This window comes from Python bivittatus, unplaced genomic scaffold, assembly GCF_059951505.1.
Source record: "Python bivittatus isolate LINGU-HERP-01145 unplaced genomic scaffold, Pbiv_v1 ctg000190_np1212, whole genome shotgun sequence".
NCBI lineage: Eukaryota > Metazoa > Chordata > Lepidosauria > Squamata > Pythonidae > Python > Python bivittatus.
The window spans coordinates 5,442,030-5,462,039 of NW_028277042.1; the positions used below are offsets into that span (position 1 = coordinate 5,442,030).

The 20,010-nt window shown below is 40.2% G+C and overlaps 1 protein-coding gene across 1 annotated transcript in view; it reads left to right on the forward strand.

Annotated features, from left to right (window-relative positions):
* LOC103057253 (polycystin-1-like protein 2) overlaps positions 1-20,010 on the forward strand; it is a 57,991-nt gene that overhangs the window by 37,082 nt on the left and 899 nt on the right. Inside the window, exons 32-43 of the mRNA XM_088136379.1 lie at positions 483-711; positions 2,378-2,609; positions 4,067-4,163; positions 8,076-8,216; positions 8,634-8,819; positions 9,886-10,213; positions 11,538-11,671; positions 14,271-14,398; positions 15,592-15,752; positions 16,674-16,884; positions 17,705-17,806; positions 18,494-18,625. Coding sequence (XP_087992505.1) covers positions 483-711; positions 2,378-2,609; positions 4,067-4,163; positions 8,076-8,216; positions 8,634-8,819; positions 9,886-10,213; positions 11,538-11,671; positions 14,271-14,398; positions 15,592-15,752; positions 16,674-16,884; positions 17,705-17,806; positions 18,494-18,625 — 2,081 coding nt within the window. The remainder of the gene's footprint in view (positions 1-482; positions 712-2,377; positions 2,610-4,066; positions 4,164-8,075; positions 8,217-8,633; positions 8,820-9,885; positions 10,214-11,537; positions 11,672-14,270; positions 14,399-15,591; positions 15,753-16,673; positions 16,885-17,704; positions 17,807-18,493; positions 18,626-20,010) is intronic.

Below are 20,010 nucleotides of genomic sequence, written 5' to 3' on the forward strand. Positions count from 1 at the left end.
TCTTACTGTATCCCTAGCTTCTTGGGATCTTCCAAAGGCCTTTTGAGAAAGAGAAGCTAATAAACGCAAGGCAATATTAGCCAATTTAAAAAATAATCTCATTCAGTGGTGGTGATATTAGAGCTGGTTATTCTTCCCACTTGTTTCACAGGCAGGAATATTCAGGTGACTTTGTGCACTGCCTCCTCTCCTACAGTGAACCGAGTCTTTCGCAAATCGGGACAATATGACATGTGTTGCATGCAAAATTAAGTCGGTGGAGTTTGCTCTCAAGCACTTTTATATAGAATTTCAGGACAGTGATACGTTTTCATAATTTCCAGATATATTTCCTTCCTTCCTTCCTTCCTTCCTTCCTTCCTTCCTTCCTTCCTTCCTTCCTTCCTTCCTTCCTTCCTTCCTTCCTTCCTTCCTTCCTTCCTTCCTTCCTTCCCTCCCTCCCTCCCTCCTTTTTTTCTTTCCCACCTCCCTCCCTTCCTCAGAAAAGAGAAGGACGCCAACCCCGGAGAGAGGGACGGGGGAAAGGCTGAAGCACTGGGACTACAAACGGTGCCTCTGTGCCCAGCTGCAGCACGTGGAGCTTGAACTGGAACTGCTAGGGCCTCACCGATTCCCAGACCCGCAGAGCTACACCCAGGCGGTTAGGCAGGTTCAGCACATGAAACATTTTCTGGAAAGTCAGCTCTGCTCTGCAATGCCCGACAGTGAGAGGTAAAATAGTGCACCTACTACACAACATCCAGGACTTCGGCACTAGCTTGCACTCATCCCTTATTGGCTTGCCAAATGATTTACAGGCATCCTTTTCTTTTTTCCTTTCTTTCTCTCTCTTTCTCCCTTTTTCTCCCTTTTTCTCCTCCCTTTCTTTCTTTCTTTCTTTCTTTCTTCCTTCCTTCCTTCCTTCCTTCCTTCCTTCCTTCCTTCCTTCCTTCCTTCCTTCCTTCCTTCCTTTCTTCCTTCCTTCCTCTTTCAAAAGAGGTCAGCTATGCCCATTGTACAGCTGTGGGCAAAAGAAAACTGAGATTAATTTATCCAAGGCCATGTGGTATTGTATGGCAGAAGAGTGACTTTAACCCAATCTTTGAAATTCCTTATCTGCTGGTCTCCATACTGGACCATAGTGGTTACTCTAATTATTCAGAACTTGCTTATACTTTACTTAAATATGATCATATTACATAAACCTCCATCATGATATTCGTTGCGAGTGATATTTGTTGATCTATATCTATATCTATATATCTGTAAATATATATATTTACAGAGAAATTACATATAGTTGCTCAGCAGTGAGATGGGCAGTGACAAATTTGAAATATAAACAAATAAAATAAAAAAAATATTTGGCTTGATCAATGATCTGCCTGTTAATTAGAAGTTGCAAAATCTGAATGGGCAGCAAAGAAGATTTGAATTCTAAGTACCATTACATCCTTGGCCAGCATTTATTTGATATTTTACCTCTCATATCCAATAGAAGAGAATATCTGTAGCTCAGGGTTGAACTGTGGAGTCCTTGGTGTTCTCTGAGCTTGGTTGTTTTCGTGCAGACATTTCATTACCCAAGTAGGTAACATCATCAGTGCCTATGATGTTACCTAGTTAGGTCATGAAACTTCTTCAAACAACAACCAGAGAGCACCAAGGACTCCATAATCTCATATCATTTATTTGTTTTTAGGCTATAGGTAATGTATGAATATTATTTTAATATGGTATCTGTAGGTTTTATACCTTTTTGCTTATATGTTTGATGTATTTAAACTTTGATAATAAATAAAGTGATATTTTACATTGAATTGTGATAGCCTTGGACAATGAAGTTTCAATTGTTAGATCTAGAAGACATTCTACATCGTGACTTCTGCCTTATCCAAAATTCCAATAAAAGAGAATATATCCAAATTTATCCAAAACTATTTAAAAATGGAACCTACCTTTGCACTTTACAAGAATGGTCAATAAAACAATTAGAGTCTTATGTTCATTTTATTTAGGTTCTTGTTTGTGCTACCTCCTTTTTTGTTGATCACTGACTTCCTGTTTATTCTGTACAGTTGTTTTTATGTTGTTAAATGCTGCCTGAAGAATCCTAAGTCATGTTTTCTTTGAGCCTGGAAGAATCAGCAAAACCTGTTTTATAGGCAATTGTTTAAAAAGAGCCAGTGTGGTTTAGAGGTGAAGGTGTTGGACCAGGAGCAGGAAGACCCCAGTTCTAGTGCCTCACGCAGCCCTGGAAGCTTCCTGGGGGACTTTGAGCCAGGCACTTTTTCTTAGCTCAGCCAATTCTCAGAGTTGTTATGGGATAAAATGAAGAAAAAAAATCCTTGACAATGGCATTCAGCACTGGCGCTACCCATTTTCTTTGCTTCTCTAGGAACTCGCCAACTCCAAGCCCTCCAGGAGATAGTAAGAAGGAATTGACATCTAAAGGCTTACCTTGGTGGGCCGTATTTGTCGGCTGGTTCCTGGTGATCCTCACCAGTGGAGTGTCTGGTTTTTTCACGATGCTGTATGGACTGCATTATGGCAAGGATAACTCCATCAAATGGCTGATTTCCATGGCCATCTCTTTTTTTGAAAGCCTCTTCATCACCCAGCCATTAAAGGTATCTTTTTCTCATGTGTTTTAGCACATCGCTGAAAATGAGGGAATGCGTCTCACCTGTATTTACATAAATGTTGTGTGCCTAATCTGCATGCCTCGATGCAATTTTAAAATAATTGATTTATCAGACGTGTTGCTTGCTTATCACTAGAACCACCATCCCAGAGAGAGGTACAGAACAGAATTTAAAGTCATAAGATTGCACCAAGTAAAAACCAAAAAAGGACAGTGAGATAATAATGACAATAATGTCAATAACCATAAAATAATATCACAAGCATAGACTGGCAATGTATCAAAATATTTAAAAATCAGGACAACAGGACAGCAGTAACAGTTATACTAACTATAATTTAAGTAGAGGATAAGACATTGACCAGGTGATCTGGGTGTCTGGTTGGTCAGCTGGCAAAAGGCAAACTCAAGATCCCTACTGTTGTCTTGTATAAAGTTCTTTCTCTTTTGAAACGGATTTGGGCTGGACAACATTCAAAGAGAGGCACCTGTAACAAGCCACAATGATGTCAGAATGATGAAATCTACATCAGGACATTATCATGCAAAGGACTTGATTATGGAATTTGCATCATGGTGCCTGATGCAGGTATGTTATGGTCCATGGGTCATCGCTGGCTTTCATGTGTCCCCTTACTGGACAACCACGATCCCTCTGTGAAGTAGGACGTGGCCCCAACTCTATTTAGGAAGATCCAGTTATGAGCCTTGCCATATCAAAAGTTGTTTGATTTGAAAGTTATCCCCAAAGTCCTTTATTGCCACTATGCTTCTGCTCATCTTGCTTGACTCCCAAAGATGGATGTGCTTTGAAACATGAACTGAGTGACGGGTGGTCTTTGAAGAGAAAATGCTCACAAGCACAGGAGCAATGGGCCAGAAGATGTGTTTCAGTTGGCTGTGAAATGGGTGGGCAGAAAAATCCACATTTCTCCATGGAAGACAGGACCTGGAGTTTTCTATATATAGTCCATTGTACCCCAGTGCACTAGTGCAACCAGGGGCATGTGCAATATGGAAGGAGGCCAATTACAATATAGATATGTGGTTGCACTATATGGTTGTCTTCATGCATCACTCCTTAACCACATCTGACAAAGATGTAGCAAATGCATTCCTATAACATGCTAAGCTTGGCTAGTTTCAACCTTGATAATGATTCTTTTGTGAGTTAGCATATCCTGCAGACCCTGCCATTTTGATTAATTTATAGTTCATTTTATTAGTTATATAGTTATATAGTTTATGTATTGGGCAAAATGAGGAAAGTGGGTTAATTCAGGAACTAGACTAATGTTCTGTCTCCACTTGGAAAACAAAATGGATGTTGCCTCTTTTTTGGCTAATGCAAAAGGGGCAGTAGGATATGGAAAGGTAGTATGTGGATGTGGGCCCAAACATCTCAGTCAAAGTTGTCTTCAGACTTGCACCCTTCCTTTCTAGGTTCTTGGATTTGCTGCTTTCTTTGCTCTGGTTCTGAAAAAGGTGGAACAGGAAGATGAGGAGAACACATCTATTGATGGTCCATTGTCTGTCTCAGGTAATCTATTTAATTCATTGAGACCTGGAGCAGAGAATCTATGGCTTTCCAGATAAAGCTGAACTTCAGTTTCTAGCAGCTCCTGGTGAGGGATACTGGAAGCTCTAATGTAGTAACATCTGGGGAGGTAATATCCAACTTGAACAAGGCAAAAATAAAAGCAATTGATAAAAAGAATGCCAGTCATTAAACCACAGAATGTCTGTTTCACAAAGGAGAAGTTTGCCGGAACAAAAAATGTCTCCAACAGCGAATGAAAACCAGCATGGAAAATGCTGAGATACATCTCTTGCGATAAGATGCCTCACAGTCTGGGCATGAGCACCAAAAAGTCATCCTTGTTCTATTCAACTCTATGGTATTTCCATCAAAAGTAGAACACAGAGAATAGTCTATCATTCAGATTTTTAGTAGTGGACAGTACTATAGAGGTGGTAGTCTCTGAGCTATCCTGGATCTAAGCCATGGACAGACAATCAAAAGTGCTCCAGATGTTTGGACTATATTTCTTATATTTGCCATTTGCCATGCTTTCCGGTGCTCGTGGGAATTGAAGTCCAAAATGTCTGGAGGGTAACAGGTGGCTGTCTCCTGAATTATGCTGTTGAGATTTTGGAAGTAATTGCTGATATTTTGAATTATGCCTGCAAACAGGAGTGGTAAGGAGATGGATGGGAGAGATGATTATATCAGTTTTAGCTTCTGTCATCTTATTTTTCTAAGTTTGTCCATTTTGGTTCCTTTGTTTCTCATTATTCCATTTACAGATTTGGGTTTGTTGGCCACAAAAGAGTGGCAGGTTTGTCTACCCGGCACGCAAGGTCCAATCAACACACCGAGTCAGGGAATCCTTTTATTCTTTTTATTGAAGCATTTCAGCCAAAAGGGTCCCGTCTCTCCAAGGAGAGGAACCCTGAGTAAAGTTTTACGTCAATCTTTATACTTTTCAAAAATAGGGAAGTAGGCATGTAAAAAAACATGATTGGTTACTTCGTTGCACAGACGCACTTGATTCCATACTAATGTCCTATAATAATTTAACGTGTTCTACATTTTCTATAATTTCTACCTTAGGGTTGTGCATTTTACTATGTGAATTATCTTTAGATTACACTAGGGTTGCAGGTGGTCTCATAACAAAGTCACTCAATGGTTTCTGGACATCTCAAAACCAGTCCTTTCCCCCTTTTCAAAGCACGACAACTTTCCATCTACTGTCAGACACCTGCCACACAACCCACAACTTCTTGAAACTTAACCGCAATCTCTTTATTAGCATGCTATAGTAAATAAGCACTAAACAATATTCTGCCGTGTGGCCCTCAGGTTGCCATGTTGTGGCAATGGAAACAGATGAAAAACAAATGCAGGAAAATATTACAGATTGTGGTCCGTGTTTCTCCAAATACTGTATATACTGTTTGCATTTTTGTTGCTGTGCAGTCTTCCACAATTTCCTATTCAAATGAACAACTGCACATAATTTGCACGAATATATAGATCTTTGGGCAGATTTCCTCAACGTCCGTCATTTTGGGGTTAGTGCAAACTTCCATGGAGTGCAGATTGAAAGGATAACTCGGCTTTAGTTTGAATAGAGGACCAAAAAGATCAAATCAGATCAATTTACCGCAAGATTAGAACTGAATAAAGATCTCTCCCAACCTTAGTACCACAACAATTATTCTAAGACTGGGGATAACAAAATTCCTTGGGTGCGCACCCCTTAACGATATGATTCTGGAATGTCTGTTTTTCCATGAAAAGCTCTTTTTTGCAACTTTGGTTTCACGAGAAAACAAATACATTTCAAACCATCCTGGCCATCCTCCAGCTCTCCTACTGTCTTTGAAGGGCAAATCACAGCACCATTTAGGCCTTTTTTTTCTGATTATCTATTTTTATCTCCTCTTAAGTTGAACATTTTCTCTCCTCCTTTCCCTCTCAATAGCTATGATGAGCGCAGGCTCATTTGTTTTGCTTGATATCTACTTATCTATCTAGCTATCCATCTCTTTCTTATTTTTTATTGTTTTTTGGCCTGTAATCTGAAGCGCTAGGTAAGTCTCCATTTATTTTGCCTCTCTAAACATTTAGCTTTTCTGTTGGGGCTTTGAAATCTGTAATGAAGATGTATTTTAATACTGCTTTCCTTTTCAATAACAGCTCAAAGCAAGTTGCATGCAAATTGAATTCAGCATAAAATAAGGGCATCAAAGGAGTATCTTCACTTCAGAGAATTATACAGTCAACAAGAAGAATAAATAAGATCAGTGGTTGATTAATATTTTTTAAAAAATATTAAGTATCAGGGTCAATAATGTATTAGGACAAAAGAATGTCTTATACATATTGGAGATAAATCCCACTAGGTTAAATATAATTTATTCCATAGTATAGTATTTAAGAATGATGTACATACTTATCTGGAAGTAGCTCCAATTCAGTTAATAACTGAATGAATTAAGTCTGGATATATTTGTATATTTATAGTTTTGTGATATATTATTAAATGAAGGTGCAAGGTTTGTCCCTGGACAACCCTGTGTGCATACGTGCACACATGTGCTATTACCTGTAGGGCTTTTTAAAATAAACCTCGTATTTTTTATTATTTCTCTTCATATTTCTTTTTATTTTTGACCACCTGGGGCAATCTTTCTCCTTTCCTTCTGAGCAGATCAGCTTTCTCTAAGACTGCATTCTCTAGGTGGGTTCCAACTGCCAATTTGGAAGTTGCCATTGCAGCATATCTGTTGGATAACTCATTGGGGACAACTGGATTACATCTGGGTAGCATTGCATGCTTACTGAGCTGTCTAGAAAAAAATCAAGTTTGCAACCATGCTGATTTTTCAAACTTCCCAGACAGTAGAGGACTATCATTCTTTTATGACTAGATTGCATGACCAGCACTCCAGAATTCTTAGAGATTATGTGTGGTCTCCAGAACCCTCCCAGAATTAGCCATTGAATAATATTTTATAATGTAATAGAAGGGGGGAATTACGAATGACATGCAGGTAAGTATGTTAACTATGTTCCATGAATCTAATATTAACTGGATATAAATCAAATTGAAAATAGTTTTTCTTCTGGCCCTACTCATGTGTTTATCTGGACTTCTCCCACTTTTCATCATGTGGCCCTCAGCATAAAAAAGGTCATGTAAATTGGGAACAGGAAATTGCAGTAAATGGGAGAGAGGGGAATTGCAGTAGTTTTGGGGGGTGGGGGGGAATTGCAAACAGCCAAAACTGGATTTTTGTACGGAAGTAATGTATCTTCAGATGATGTTTTTTTCTCAGATAATTTTTTTTTCTAGGCAATTCTCTCCCCTCTCTTCCATTTTCTCCCCTTTCTCTTACCATCCTAAGATATGAGAATATAAAAAAGGCCCTTTTGTGGGACTTCACTGCAAGCATTTGATAAAGCAGATTGAAATCTGTGAAAATGTATTGTGAAAATAAATTTGTTCATCTTTGAAATGCCACAAGATTCTTGGGGTTTCCTTTTCTGCAAAAGACTGTAACATAGTACCTACTTTGAATTTTTTAAATTCTAAGTTTCAGTTTCTTGCCCTAGCCTCTTGTACAGGGTTTCTCAACCATGGGAACTTTAAGATGCGTGGACTTCATCTCCCAGAATTCCCCAGCCAGCATCTTAAATTTCCCAAGGTTGAGAAACTCTGCTCTAGTAGATAGACTGGGAGGCTGAAAAATAAGGCAGAAATAAGAAAGTGTTTCTGATGCTTGCCAATAAAACTGGATGAATATGTCCATGGATTCCATCTTAGAGGATAGAGTTAACCTTTATCTACTAGATGGATCTCCAAGTGTTCTCTCTTTTCTGCTGTTTCCAACTAGGACATTCTAGAACAGTTAATCATCTGCTCTGTCTTTTTCTGGGAAGGTGATCCAAACCCTATCTTTGGGATGCGTAGAGACAGTGGAAATAACATCTACCAGCCTCCTCCTGCTACTGACATTGCGAAAATGAAGTCTGACCGTATCAAGGAGCAGAAAGCATTTGCCCTGATTCAGGAAATATTGGGTATTTTTTATGTTTGTATTCTGAAAAGACTGGTGGAGGAAAGGAAGCTTCAGATTAAAACCTGATTTTGCAAGGCTAGTGAGTGCGTCTAGATCCTTTTGGCCTCCTCTTACTCTTATCTCCCATCCACTTAATTTTTTATTTATTTTGAAAATTGCCACCAGGAACTGTGATTCTTTTTGCTGTCTATTGTTGACATCTGGCTGACTGAGTGTTTGTGGGGTGAGAAGGTGCATAAAAGGTTAGGAAGCACAATTAGTCAGAATCCCTGATTTGAATGTGTTAGCAAGTCTTAGACAACAGAATCATCCTGAGCTAGGATTAAAAAAAAAATAATAATCATGTAATGGTTTCACCCAGCACCAGTCTGTGACTTGGAAATATAACTTGTTTTCATGTCTGGCATCTTTTCTTCAGCCTATTTGGGATTCTTGTGGATGTTGCTCCTGGTGGCCTATGGACAGCGTGATCCAAACTCCTATTATCTCAACAAACATATTGAGAACAGCTTCACCGAAGGATTCCAAGAGATTTTAAGTTATCAGGACTTCTTCAAGTGGGCAAGAACCACCTTAATTGGCAACCTATATGGGCCATATGAAGGTATAATCATATAGTCAGGCTCTTTGGCAGCTGTCTAAAACTCAAAATGAATATTTTTTCTAAGCACCCTTCTCATAGAGTTCTTCTTTAGCAAGATTTATTGAGATAAACGGGATGGGGTTACAAAAATTCTAACAACTGAACTACCTTTTATCCCCATGTAGTTTTAGGTGGATTTTCTTTCTAACTGTTATCATAAGATCCAGCAAGGAGGCAGGTCTCTTTAGTAGAAGAGTCTCCTGAATTTTTACAGATACTTTTTGTTGGTAGGGTAATTCAGTGTTTATGCTACAGGTCGGCAAACTTTTGAGGGGCTGGGCATTATCACTCAATAATGGCGGAAGGAAGGAAGGAAGGAAGGAAGGAAGGAAGGAAGGAAGGAAGGAAGGAAGGAAGGAAGGAAGGAAGGAAGGAAGGAAGGAAGGAAGGATTTCCAATGTTCCCTGCCAGTTTCCCACAAGGAAGATCAACGGGGAGGCTGGCAGGAAGTTCGAAGTCACTCCTGCTCCCACTGCTTCCTTCCACAGGAAGGAAGGAGTAGCCAAAATATATTTGTAATGGCCAAAATGTAGTTCAAACTCTAATAATTGAGGTGAATCATTGGTTTTTTCTCTTAAATGCTTAGGTTAAACTGGAAGTCAGCAGCAGCATACCCATATATTCTGGAATATCTAGAGTAGTTTCTACAAGCATTCATATGACTGAAACCTTGTGAGTTCATCAGACAGATCTCATAAGATTTGGGGGATCTCATTCCCAAGGTCTTCAATCCTATACAGGAATGCCAACATTTTCTGGAATTAGATGATTTGCAAGATTTCAGCAAAACCACAGACGCACATATTTATTTATTTATTAAATTTTTCAACTGCCCATCTCCCCCCAATGGGGGAACTCTCCATGTACAGTTGGGGGAATCATGACCTCTGGGGATAAGGCACCATGTTTTCAGTCCTTGGTTTTCAGCTAAGCAATTGGGAAGGGGGGAAATTACTTTGAAGCTCTGTCAATGAGTACAGACAGAACGGCATATGCAAACACTCTTTTCTTCTCAAATCCTCCAAAGGTTTCATCACAGACGGCAACTCCAAGCTGGTGGGCAGTGCTCGGATTCGTCAAGTGAGGGTCAAGGGCAACTCCTGCCCCATTGCTCCGAGCTTAGAGATGACTGTTAGAGAATGTCATGCAGCCTATTCCTTTGACACAGAAGACATAGGAGACTATGGTATCAACTGGAATGGGTCTTCCCTCGATAATTCTTCAGAGTTGCATTCAGTTTGGCAGTATCAGAGCCAGGCAAGGTTGAGAGGACACCCCATCTGGGGCAAACTGGCTGTTTACAGAGGTGGGGGCTACATTGTTCACTTGGGGATGGATTCCACCAATGCCTCAAGGTAACCTCTTTCTGTTATGTGAGTTTTGTTGGCCTAACTGTTATTAGGGCAAAGCAGCATCTGGATTTGAAGGGGAAAGGATGAGTTGGGAGTGGATGGAAATGTGTCCTTCCTACCTGTTGGCTCTTAAATGGAGCAGATGTTTTCCTGGTATGACACAAAACCAGGGAAAGAGAGAACTTTGACACCAGGAACAGCATCGGGCACAAGCACACCCCAAATCACCTTTCTCTATTCAAATCTGGAATTCTGGGAATTGACGTTCTCACACCTGGAAGTTGTCAAGATTGAGAAACATTGGATTCTGGGTACTGTTATCTTTCACATTTGTGGGGCTGACAGGCATAAGAAACTCATTACTGGGGGGGGGGTGTCAGGTTTTTTGTGCAGCTGTCTCAAACTGAATACTTGACATCTGTGTACACACTGGAAAATTTATTCAGTTCAAATATTTATTTATTTATTTATTTATTTATTTATTTATCAAATTTGTGTAGCCGCCCATCTCACAGAAAAGCGACTCTGGGTGGCTTATAAGAATCCATAAGAACAACACATACATAAACAATCAGTATAAAAAAAATACAAAGATCAATATTAAAAGATAACTGTGATAAAAAAACAAATATACAAACCCTAGGCAAGAGAGAATAAGGATAGTTGACTCAACAATAGAGCCATCTAAGCATGTCTCTGGATTCCTGGGAGTCCCAGGCCTGGTGACATAACCAGGTCTTGAGGGACTTCCAGAAGGTCAAAAGGGATGGAGCTAATCTAATATCAGGAAGACGTTTCACAAGGCAGGCGCCCAGCAGAGAAGGTCCGATGCCTGGGACCCACCAAATGTATGTCCCTAGCTGATGGTACCCTCAGCATGCCTTCTCTGCTAGATCTGATGGGGCGGACTGATATAATCGGGGAGATACAGTCCCTCAGATAACACGGCCCCATACCATGAAGGGCTTTAAAGGTTAAAACCAGCACCTTGAATTGGACCTGGAAACAAACTGGCAACCAATGCAGCTCACAGAGCAGAGGTGTAACATGAGCTGTTCTAGGAGCACACATTTTAAATCAATCAGTCTTTTAAATGAATAATAAAATAAGTAAATGTCCTAACCTTAACTGAGTAAAAGGGAACTACAAATGTGCTGGACTGAAAGTAATTTTGGAATTAATGGGGTAAGGACTTTTTCCTTTTTGATGTTCCTTCCTGCCTAGATTGGGCATTGCTAATTCTTGCCCCAACTGGTCACATTTTAACATGCGTAAGGCTGCAATATTGTACGAGTGACTAATTGTCCATTCATTTATATTTTGGTAGAATTCTCCAATATTTGCTTGATAACACTTGGCTGGATAGCTTTACAAGAGCTGTGTTTGTTGAGTTCACCGTCTACAATGCAAATGTGAACCTGTTCTGCATCGTAAGCCTCATGTTTGAAACCAACGCCTTAGGTGAGAGCTGGAGGTCTTAGACCAGAGCCTATGTAGCCTATGTGATAATTTAGGAGACCTGGGTGCCTAATGCTGTCAAGGGCCACAATTAGCCAGAGGATTGCCCATCCCTTTTGTAAAATATAGAGAAGCCGTTTGAGGCTGAAAGGAGATTTTTTGGCTATGGCTACATATGGAAATCCTGGATAATTTAAACAATTGAATCAAGGTCTTTTTGATTCACAGTTCATTCTCAGAGACATCATGGTCAATTGAAGTATGTGAGTATAATGGAAAGTGGGAAAAACCTTGGGAGACTGGGCCAAGAGACACTGCCAAGGGAATGGTCAGATAAGAGACAGCATAGCCCACAGCTGGATAGAGGGTAGGGCAAGAGGTTCAGAAGAGACCCTCCCTAGTTTCTTGGGCAGTAAAGGAGATGGGGGAGAATTGTACTTTTGGACTTGCAAGACTGATGTTGGCCTCACGAGGTAAACCAGATAGGAAAGCACACTTATATCTTGTCTTGGCAACTGTCCAGTGTACAGTAGGTGCTATTCTGACAATTTTTTTTTATTCTAAAGGAGGGCAATTGTCAGCCCCTGCACTTAAAATATTTCAAGTCAAGGTGATAGCCCAGATGCTGTATGGGGCTGAGACTTAGGGGTGGGATAAGAAGGTCATTGTCCAATTGGAAGTAGTCCAAAACAACTTCATAAGAAAGCTCTTGGGCCTCCCCCAGGGCACCCCTGCTGCCTACTGAAGGATGGAGGTAAGGCTACCTTACATTGCTATTAGAATACATCTTACACTGTTGGGGCACTATAAGAAACTAGAAAGCCTTCAAGAACCCCATCTTGGCAAACTCCATTACACAGCCATTAATCAGTGGACTAAACTTTTGTCACCCATTCTACAAATGTGTTCCCTACCACCTTTGGGAGAACTTAGATCTTGGAATAGAGGCAATATTAGATTAGATTGGCTTTTTGAAAGGGATGCTAATAAAGAAGCTACTGTAGTACAATCATCCAAATTTTCATCTTGGGATCACCATTATAAAAAACATAGGAGTGTCTCCCAGAACCTGGTTAACATAACCAGTGCTTCACTGAGAAGGGCTTGAACATCTCTTCGCCTCCAGACCATGTCCTCTGCATATCTCAAAGGGATATTTTGTAAGCTCCCTGTCGAACAACGTCTCTATCCTTGTGGGGTTGGTCAAGTAGAGGACTTTATCCATTGTGTCCTCCACTGTCCCATTTACAATGAGATCCGGGCCAAATTATTAATGGCAGATGAACTCAAGGGCTCTGACCTTGAAAAACTAAACTGTCCTCTTGCAGGTGTGTTTCCAGCCATCAGCAACCCAGTTGCTATGTTTGCTCTGCTGTCATTTAAACTTAGAAAAAAATACTTAAGTTGTTGAAGCTTTGGTTTATTTTGTTGTAACCTTTTTACATCGAATACTCCTTCTATTACTCTCTTCTATAATTTCACTGTTCATTGTTATTTTATTGTATTTTATGGCATTCCTATGTTATGACCTGTGGTTACAACAATAAACTGATTTACTTACAGATAGGAATCACAACCAGGTGACCTAATTTTATTTTATTGCAAAGCTACATTGACAGAATCTTGCAAGTATGGAAGTCCTTTCCCACAGTCCCTTACAGTCTTACTTCCTTCAAGGACCTTCCTTGGGTTTTGGGGTTAGGGCTGTGTAATGCTGTGGATTCTTTCTCCAAAGAATGCTTCGGAGCATGCAGAATGCTAATGTGGCACCCACCTATGCTCCTTTTTCTTCTCCTCGCATGATGCCAAGAGCTTCCTGACATTCTCTAATGCTTTTAGTCCAGCTAAAGCCCAAGGTGAAACTACTACATAGCCAGCCCACAGCATTTGGTCTATGTAGGGTTGCACGTGAGAATCCTGCTGCTTTAATTACACTTACAATATGCATGACCGGAGCAGTCCTGTTGCACAATTATTGCCTGCACGTGGGATAGCATACACAGAAAAAAACATTGAAACAAGACTGCATTTGACTGAGACCTGGAGGCAGGGAAGGGCTTTGCCCACGTGAGCGCTGCTGTTAACTAGGCCAAAGTCTGTCATTGATCTCCGCTTTCACATGACAAGACAGTTTGCAGGGTAGTTTTCAACTCTAGCAAAATCGTAGAATAAACTTTTCAAGGCCAAAGGAATTAGGTACATTCATTCCATCTGCATGCCTTGTTACTGATAACCCCAATCAAGTTTCTGCACAAACCAAATAGCCTGGATACCAATTTTTATTTTATATCTCTTCAGCTCAGTGCGCTTTCTCACATCCTTGCTTTTAGTATCTTCCACAAGGAATGGACAATCTTTTTATAGCTGCTAGGGCAGCTGGGGAATTCCCTCTGGGATGTCATCACTCCTTAAAAAAAATACTGCCACTTGGGGGTTAAAGAAAAGGATGCATTAAGGATATCTGACAGTGTGGTTTGTTTGTTTGTTTGGCAGCATGATCATGAAGCTGCCGGGGGCGTGAAAAGTGGCTGGAGCCATGTAAGTCCTACAGCCTGAAGGACAGAATGTCTCCTTAGAGCTAACTCCTGCTTTGATTTTACAGGGGCTTTCTTTCCACGGGCTGAATTGCAGAGTATCCGGCTTTATCCGTACACCGATGGTCTACATATCTTTGTTGTCGCAGCAGAAATAATTTATTTCCTCTTTGTTATCTACTACATGGTGGAGCAGGTAAGAAGAGCCCTGCTAGGTTGGATGGAAGGCCTGCAATTGCTTGAGTACCAAACTGATCCAGGTTCCTGGTCACGAGTATCTGCTCTATAGCCAGTGAAGGCAACTGGCATAATCTAATTTCCAAAAAAGTTTTTGAAAAATCCAAACAGGGTAGCAATCAATCAATTGATGATAACTTGCAAGCAAAATACAGCCCAACAGCAGGTTGTAGCCAGTCTGATCTTGCCCGGCAGTTGCCAGTTACTGGCAGAAAACAAGCCAGATGGACTGGCTGGCCTGTTTTTTGCCAGCAAGCAAAGGGGAGCCCTGCATAGTGATGTCACTATGCCAGGCTCCCTACACAGTGGGATCACAGCTATGCATATAAAAAAGATCTGAGCTAAGAAATTGAACTGACAAATAATCATAGATTTAGCTTCAGAGCTACCTGCCAAAGGAAGGGTGTGGTTTCCTTGTCGACATTTGTCACCAGATGTGCTCTTCACCAGACTAACCCTTAAGATCTTTTCGAAAGGCTGTGTTTATGGGAAGCCCAGCAATCAAGTGCATTCCACTAAAAAAATAAAAACCCTTTCGATATCATTAAAATAAATACATATGAATGAAATGAGTTAACCTTCTTGTAACGACTCAGTTAAATGAATTAATCTGAATTCAGTCAAAAAGCCACTGGGCACGAATCCTAAAACCAGTATCAAAATAATAGAGTTCTGCAAATGCAGTAGAGAATTTTGTGGTACTCTAAAGAGTAATGCTTTATATTTGGATAAGACGAACTGTGAGCCGTGGAAGTTTAAGCAAGAATGAATGTGTCAGTCTTCGAAGTGCTGCATGACAGCGCGGTATTTTCTGCAGAACATAATCATATCCTTGGCAATGGAATCATTCTGCAGTGTTCAAGCATCATTTTTGTGGTGGTACAACTTGTATTCCCCATCTACCCAGTCCCAGTCCCTTAACTGTTTTGTGAAAACAGCGTGACGATTGGCTTTGTTTGCAAAAAAAATGGAAGATGGAAAATACGTATAAATAAATAAACCTGACCTATTACATCTGCAGTTGTCTATAGATAATCATCTAAATGAGATTGTATTGTACTCTAGTGAGTTATAAATATTGCCTTCCCCCCGCCCCCCGCCCCCCTTGCTCACACATTGTACTGTTGAGACCTGAATATCTTCTTCCAACAGGGAAAACTCCTGCGGGCTCTGAAATGGAATTACTTCCACAGCAAATGGAATCTGTTGGAGTTGGCCATCATCTTGATCAGCTGGAGCGCCCTGTCGGTTTTTGTAAGGCGGATGATCTTGGGCTTAAGAGACATCACTTACTACCAGGAGCATAAGAATGAGTATGCTTGATGTCCTGGCACTTTCTAAATGCTAGAGAGGAGGAGAATTTGCTAATATCTTGATTCAGGAGCAAGACCTTTTCTTTTAAAAGACAGGGTTGTTAGGATTTACAAACACATTAAGTAAGCATTCACGTGCATGTGTGTTATATATACAAACTAAAATATTTCCTCCAGTTTCCTTCTTCGGCAAAAGGGGTGGCAGAGTTTCTCTTGGTGATTTTTGTTTTGTTTTGCTTGTTGCTGGTGTCTTTCCACCACGTGCAGCGTCCTTGGCTCCTCTTGCTTCTTGGCTGGGAAAAAAATGGAAGAAGCTCTCTCCAAATGTCTTCCACTATGATATGGTTGAAATGTTAGAAGCCAGGGAGGTTGCAGGTGCTTGGAAAGAGGATTGTATCATAAAAGACAGGACTTTCACACACCCCAGCCAGCAATGCTGCAACTTTGTTCTGTGCACAACCCCATACTCGGTCATTAACCAAAAAAAAAAAATCATTATTTTTCCTCTTTGAAGTTAAAAAATGAATTAATTAACAGAAAATTAATTTCTCTTCCGGTCAGGCTGAATGAGAATGTTTTTAAAGTAAATGCAGGAAAGAATTTCTTCACAACGCTTATAAAAGTGAACCAAACATAAGCCAATAATCAATTGCTGAGTTTTACTTCTAGGAAGAAAGACCTAGGATAGATTAGGATGAGAAAATCAGGAAGAGAATGATTAATTCAGGATCATCTAGTCTGGCTTGCGACTAACTGAGAATCTAAACCTATATTCCTCCAATTCTGGCCCAATTCTCCAACTCCATTTCCCTCCCCAATGTCCTCCAGATAGATTGGAATGGCAACTCCCAGAGCCAAGGTGCCAAGGCTGCCCTAACCACTGCCACATGCCAGCTTATTACAATCCCTGAATCTTCTTAGGTTTGTGAGCTTCAATCAAACTGCAACGGTGGATGCAGTCCTGGGCTATCTGATTGCTTTCCTGGTGCTTCTTTCCACTGTGAAACTCTGGCACCTGTTGAGACTCAACCCCAAGTTGAACATGATCACCTCCACCTTGCGGAGAGCCTGGGGGGACATATCAGGATTTGCCACCGTGATTATAATCATGTTCCTGGCTTATTCCATTGCTGTGAGTAGTCTGGGGGCTGTACTCAACCAGGCTGAGCCTCCTTGTGTGTTTATTCAATTTATATAGCATCTACATAGGTGGTTCATAAAGCAGAGAACTCTACAGTAGTAATAAAAAGGGCATTTTTTCACCAGCACCATTTCCCCCAAACTTCAAATCCTGAGCAGAACTGGATATTAGGACCCCATTCTGAGCCTATGGAAGTTAAACTGCAAGATATCCATGAGACAATGTGTTGGGGAATGGTCCTCTTGGTCCTCATGTTTGAGGCTATTATGGGCAGAATTAGTCCATGTTTTGTCCATACCAGATCAAATTTGAGCAGCGGGTGTGTGTGTGTGTGTGTGTGTGTGTGTGTGTCAAAAAACTGCTTAATGGCAGTAGGTATCTTACTTGAGTTTCCTGTTCACCAGTCCACTAAGAGCTCTTTCTTCATTATTCATTAATTTCATCCATTCATTAGTTTTACATCTTACCTTTCCTCCAGGAACTCAGGATGCATAAATAGCATTTTTTCCTCCAACTTTTCCCTGCAACAACTAGGTTGATTGGGCTGAGACAGAGTAGCTGGCTCAAAGTCCACGAGGGCGCTTCCATAACTGAGGGAAAGCTGGTTAAACACTTCAACCCCTATTACGTGGGATTATATTTGCCTTGACTCTTAATTAATCAGAAGCATTTCCCAGCAAAATGGTTCAGACTTGCTCCATCCTCCCAGAGCATCTTCTTGTCTGAATAAAAAAATGAGCAGTATGAGCAGAAAATAAAGTGCCTAACATCTAAGGTTTTTTAAAAAAAATATTATTTGTTTTAAATGCAGACAAATCTAATATATGGCTGGAAGCTGAATTCATACAAGACTCTGTTTGATTCTGCTGAGACCATGGTCAGTCTTCAGTTAGGAATCTTCAACTATGAAGAGGTATCATACCTTATAAATAAGGTCAATCAAATGAAAAGATCAAACCAATGTTTATTTTGTTTAGAGTATGGAGATACAGTATGCGGACTGATCTTGATGAGTAGGAACCTATAATTTAAATCTGAGAGAGAGAAACATGTCACAGAAAAAAAAATCAAAATTGAAACATATACTAATTTGGGGGGCAAATCTATGCATGCTTACCACATACAGTAAAGCTTACTTTTGCATGCAGTTGCAAAGGATTGGACCTAGTATACCATTAACCCTCCCCAACTTGAGTATTCTGCAAATGTTTGGACTTCAGATCGCAGAATTTCCCAGCCACCGTGGCCACTGTTGAGAATTCTGGGAGATGAAATTCATACATGGGAAGATAACCTGGTTAGAGAATGCTGTGCTAGCTTATTCTTGTTATTAGAATGGATAATGATTCTTTGGATTTAAAAACAATTTTTACTAATTGTTAGGCCAGACCAAAAATATTGCTTTACTGATGTTAAAAGTAAAAATAGTACAGGTAAATAAATTCATAAATATTGAAACAGCTCTATTCAATGTATACAAGGTAGCATCCTGTTCAGAAGCAGCTTGTGTGAGCTACTGTTCTGTACAACGTTTGTAAGTGGCTTTATAAAAGCAGTTTTTAATTTTTTCCATACAGTAATCATATTCCTTGAATTTCAGGTCTTGGATTACAATCCTATCTTGGGGTCCTTCTTAATCGGTTCTTGCATAATTTTTATGACATTCGTGGTGTTGAACCTCTTCATTTCTGTAATCCTGGTTGCTTTCAGCGAGGAGCAGAAACATTATCAGGTTTGTTCATAGCATCTCAGTGTTTAAAGGAGACAGGAGAAACTCCCGAACTGTATTCTGGTGGCCCCTGGAGTCTTCTGCAACTCTCCTACCAAGTGTGGTTGGTGGAACTGTCACAGACTGGCAGTATGGTTTTCTGACATTTTGTGAAGGAAACCATGAAACAAAAAATAGTGCATGGCTGAAAATAGATATAGTCCAGTTGTAAATAGAAAAGTTCAAAAGCCTTTCTTAAAAAGCCATAAAAATGGAAAATTCAATCTCGATGCAGCTTTGCCCAGTTGGCATCATTGCCACCCCACTGCAGCCCTTCCTTGTCCCTTCTCCAATTAAGCATAAGGCCATCTTTAATAAAATTACTATTAAAAAAAGAAAGAATGCAAAAGGTATGCCCAAAACGACCTCACGCATCATGCCAGCATCCTTTTGGGGTTCTTCCTTGCATTTTGAGCTTTTTTTTTAAAGCGGGAAAGAGGATGTCTTTGCAGATGGCATTAGCCAGGGAAAGTTATTCCCCAACTTTCCATCTTGCTTGGAAGCTATTTATTATTAGGTCTGTTTTATATTGTATTTTAACCAATTTTATTTTTTCCTCTAAACTGCCCAGAGTCATTTCAATGACATGGGCGGTGACAAATTTGATAGATAGATAGATAGATAGATAGATAGATAGATAGATAGATAGATAGATAGATAGATAGATAGATGGATGGATGGATGGATGGATGGATGGATGGATGGATGGATGGATGAATGAATGAATGAATGAATGAATGAATGGTTCAGTCCTCTAGTTCCCACCTTCCAGCTCCTGAAATCTCTCCAAAATGGAGCCCTACATTGCCCTCTGTGGAGCGTGGCCTTTGATTGATAGAAGCTGTACATTGCTGGCATGACCCTTCAGTTGACAGAAGCTGTGGGTTGCTGTATTAAGGGAGATATGTGCTATTGGCATAAGCTTGGACAATCAAACCGGTTTTGGATGGTCTATGAAATTGACTAAAGGATTCTGAAATTGACTAGACTGGGTTCTGCAGCAAGAGCAGGCAGTGAAATTGAGGACAGAATCAGCAAAGAGAGCTTGGCTTTCTGCAAGATATTACAGATTAGTGAAAAGCTTTGGACTGTGATCCAAACCTGTTCAATAAATAATAAAAAAGATACTAACCGGAGTTGCTATCGAGGTTACAAAGGAAGGGAGGAAGAAGACAGGCAGGCAGCCTTTCCTTTTGAGATCCTCCTCTATTTCCCCCCCATTTGCACGGTGTATTTAATGCTCCCATCCTAAATACAATGGATATTGGATTGTAATGCATATAATAATGCTTAACAGTTGCTATAATAGCATTTTAGAAAACTGATTAAATGCAGCACCTTGTGTACAA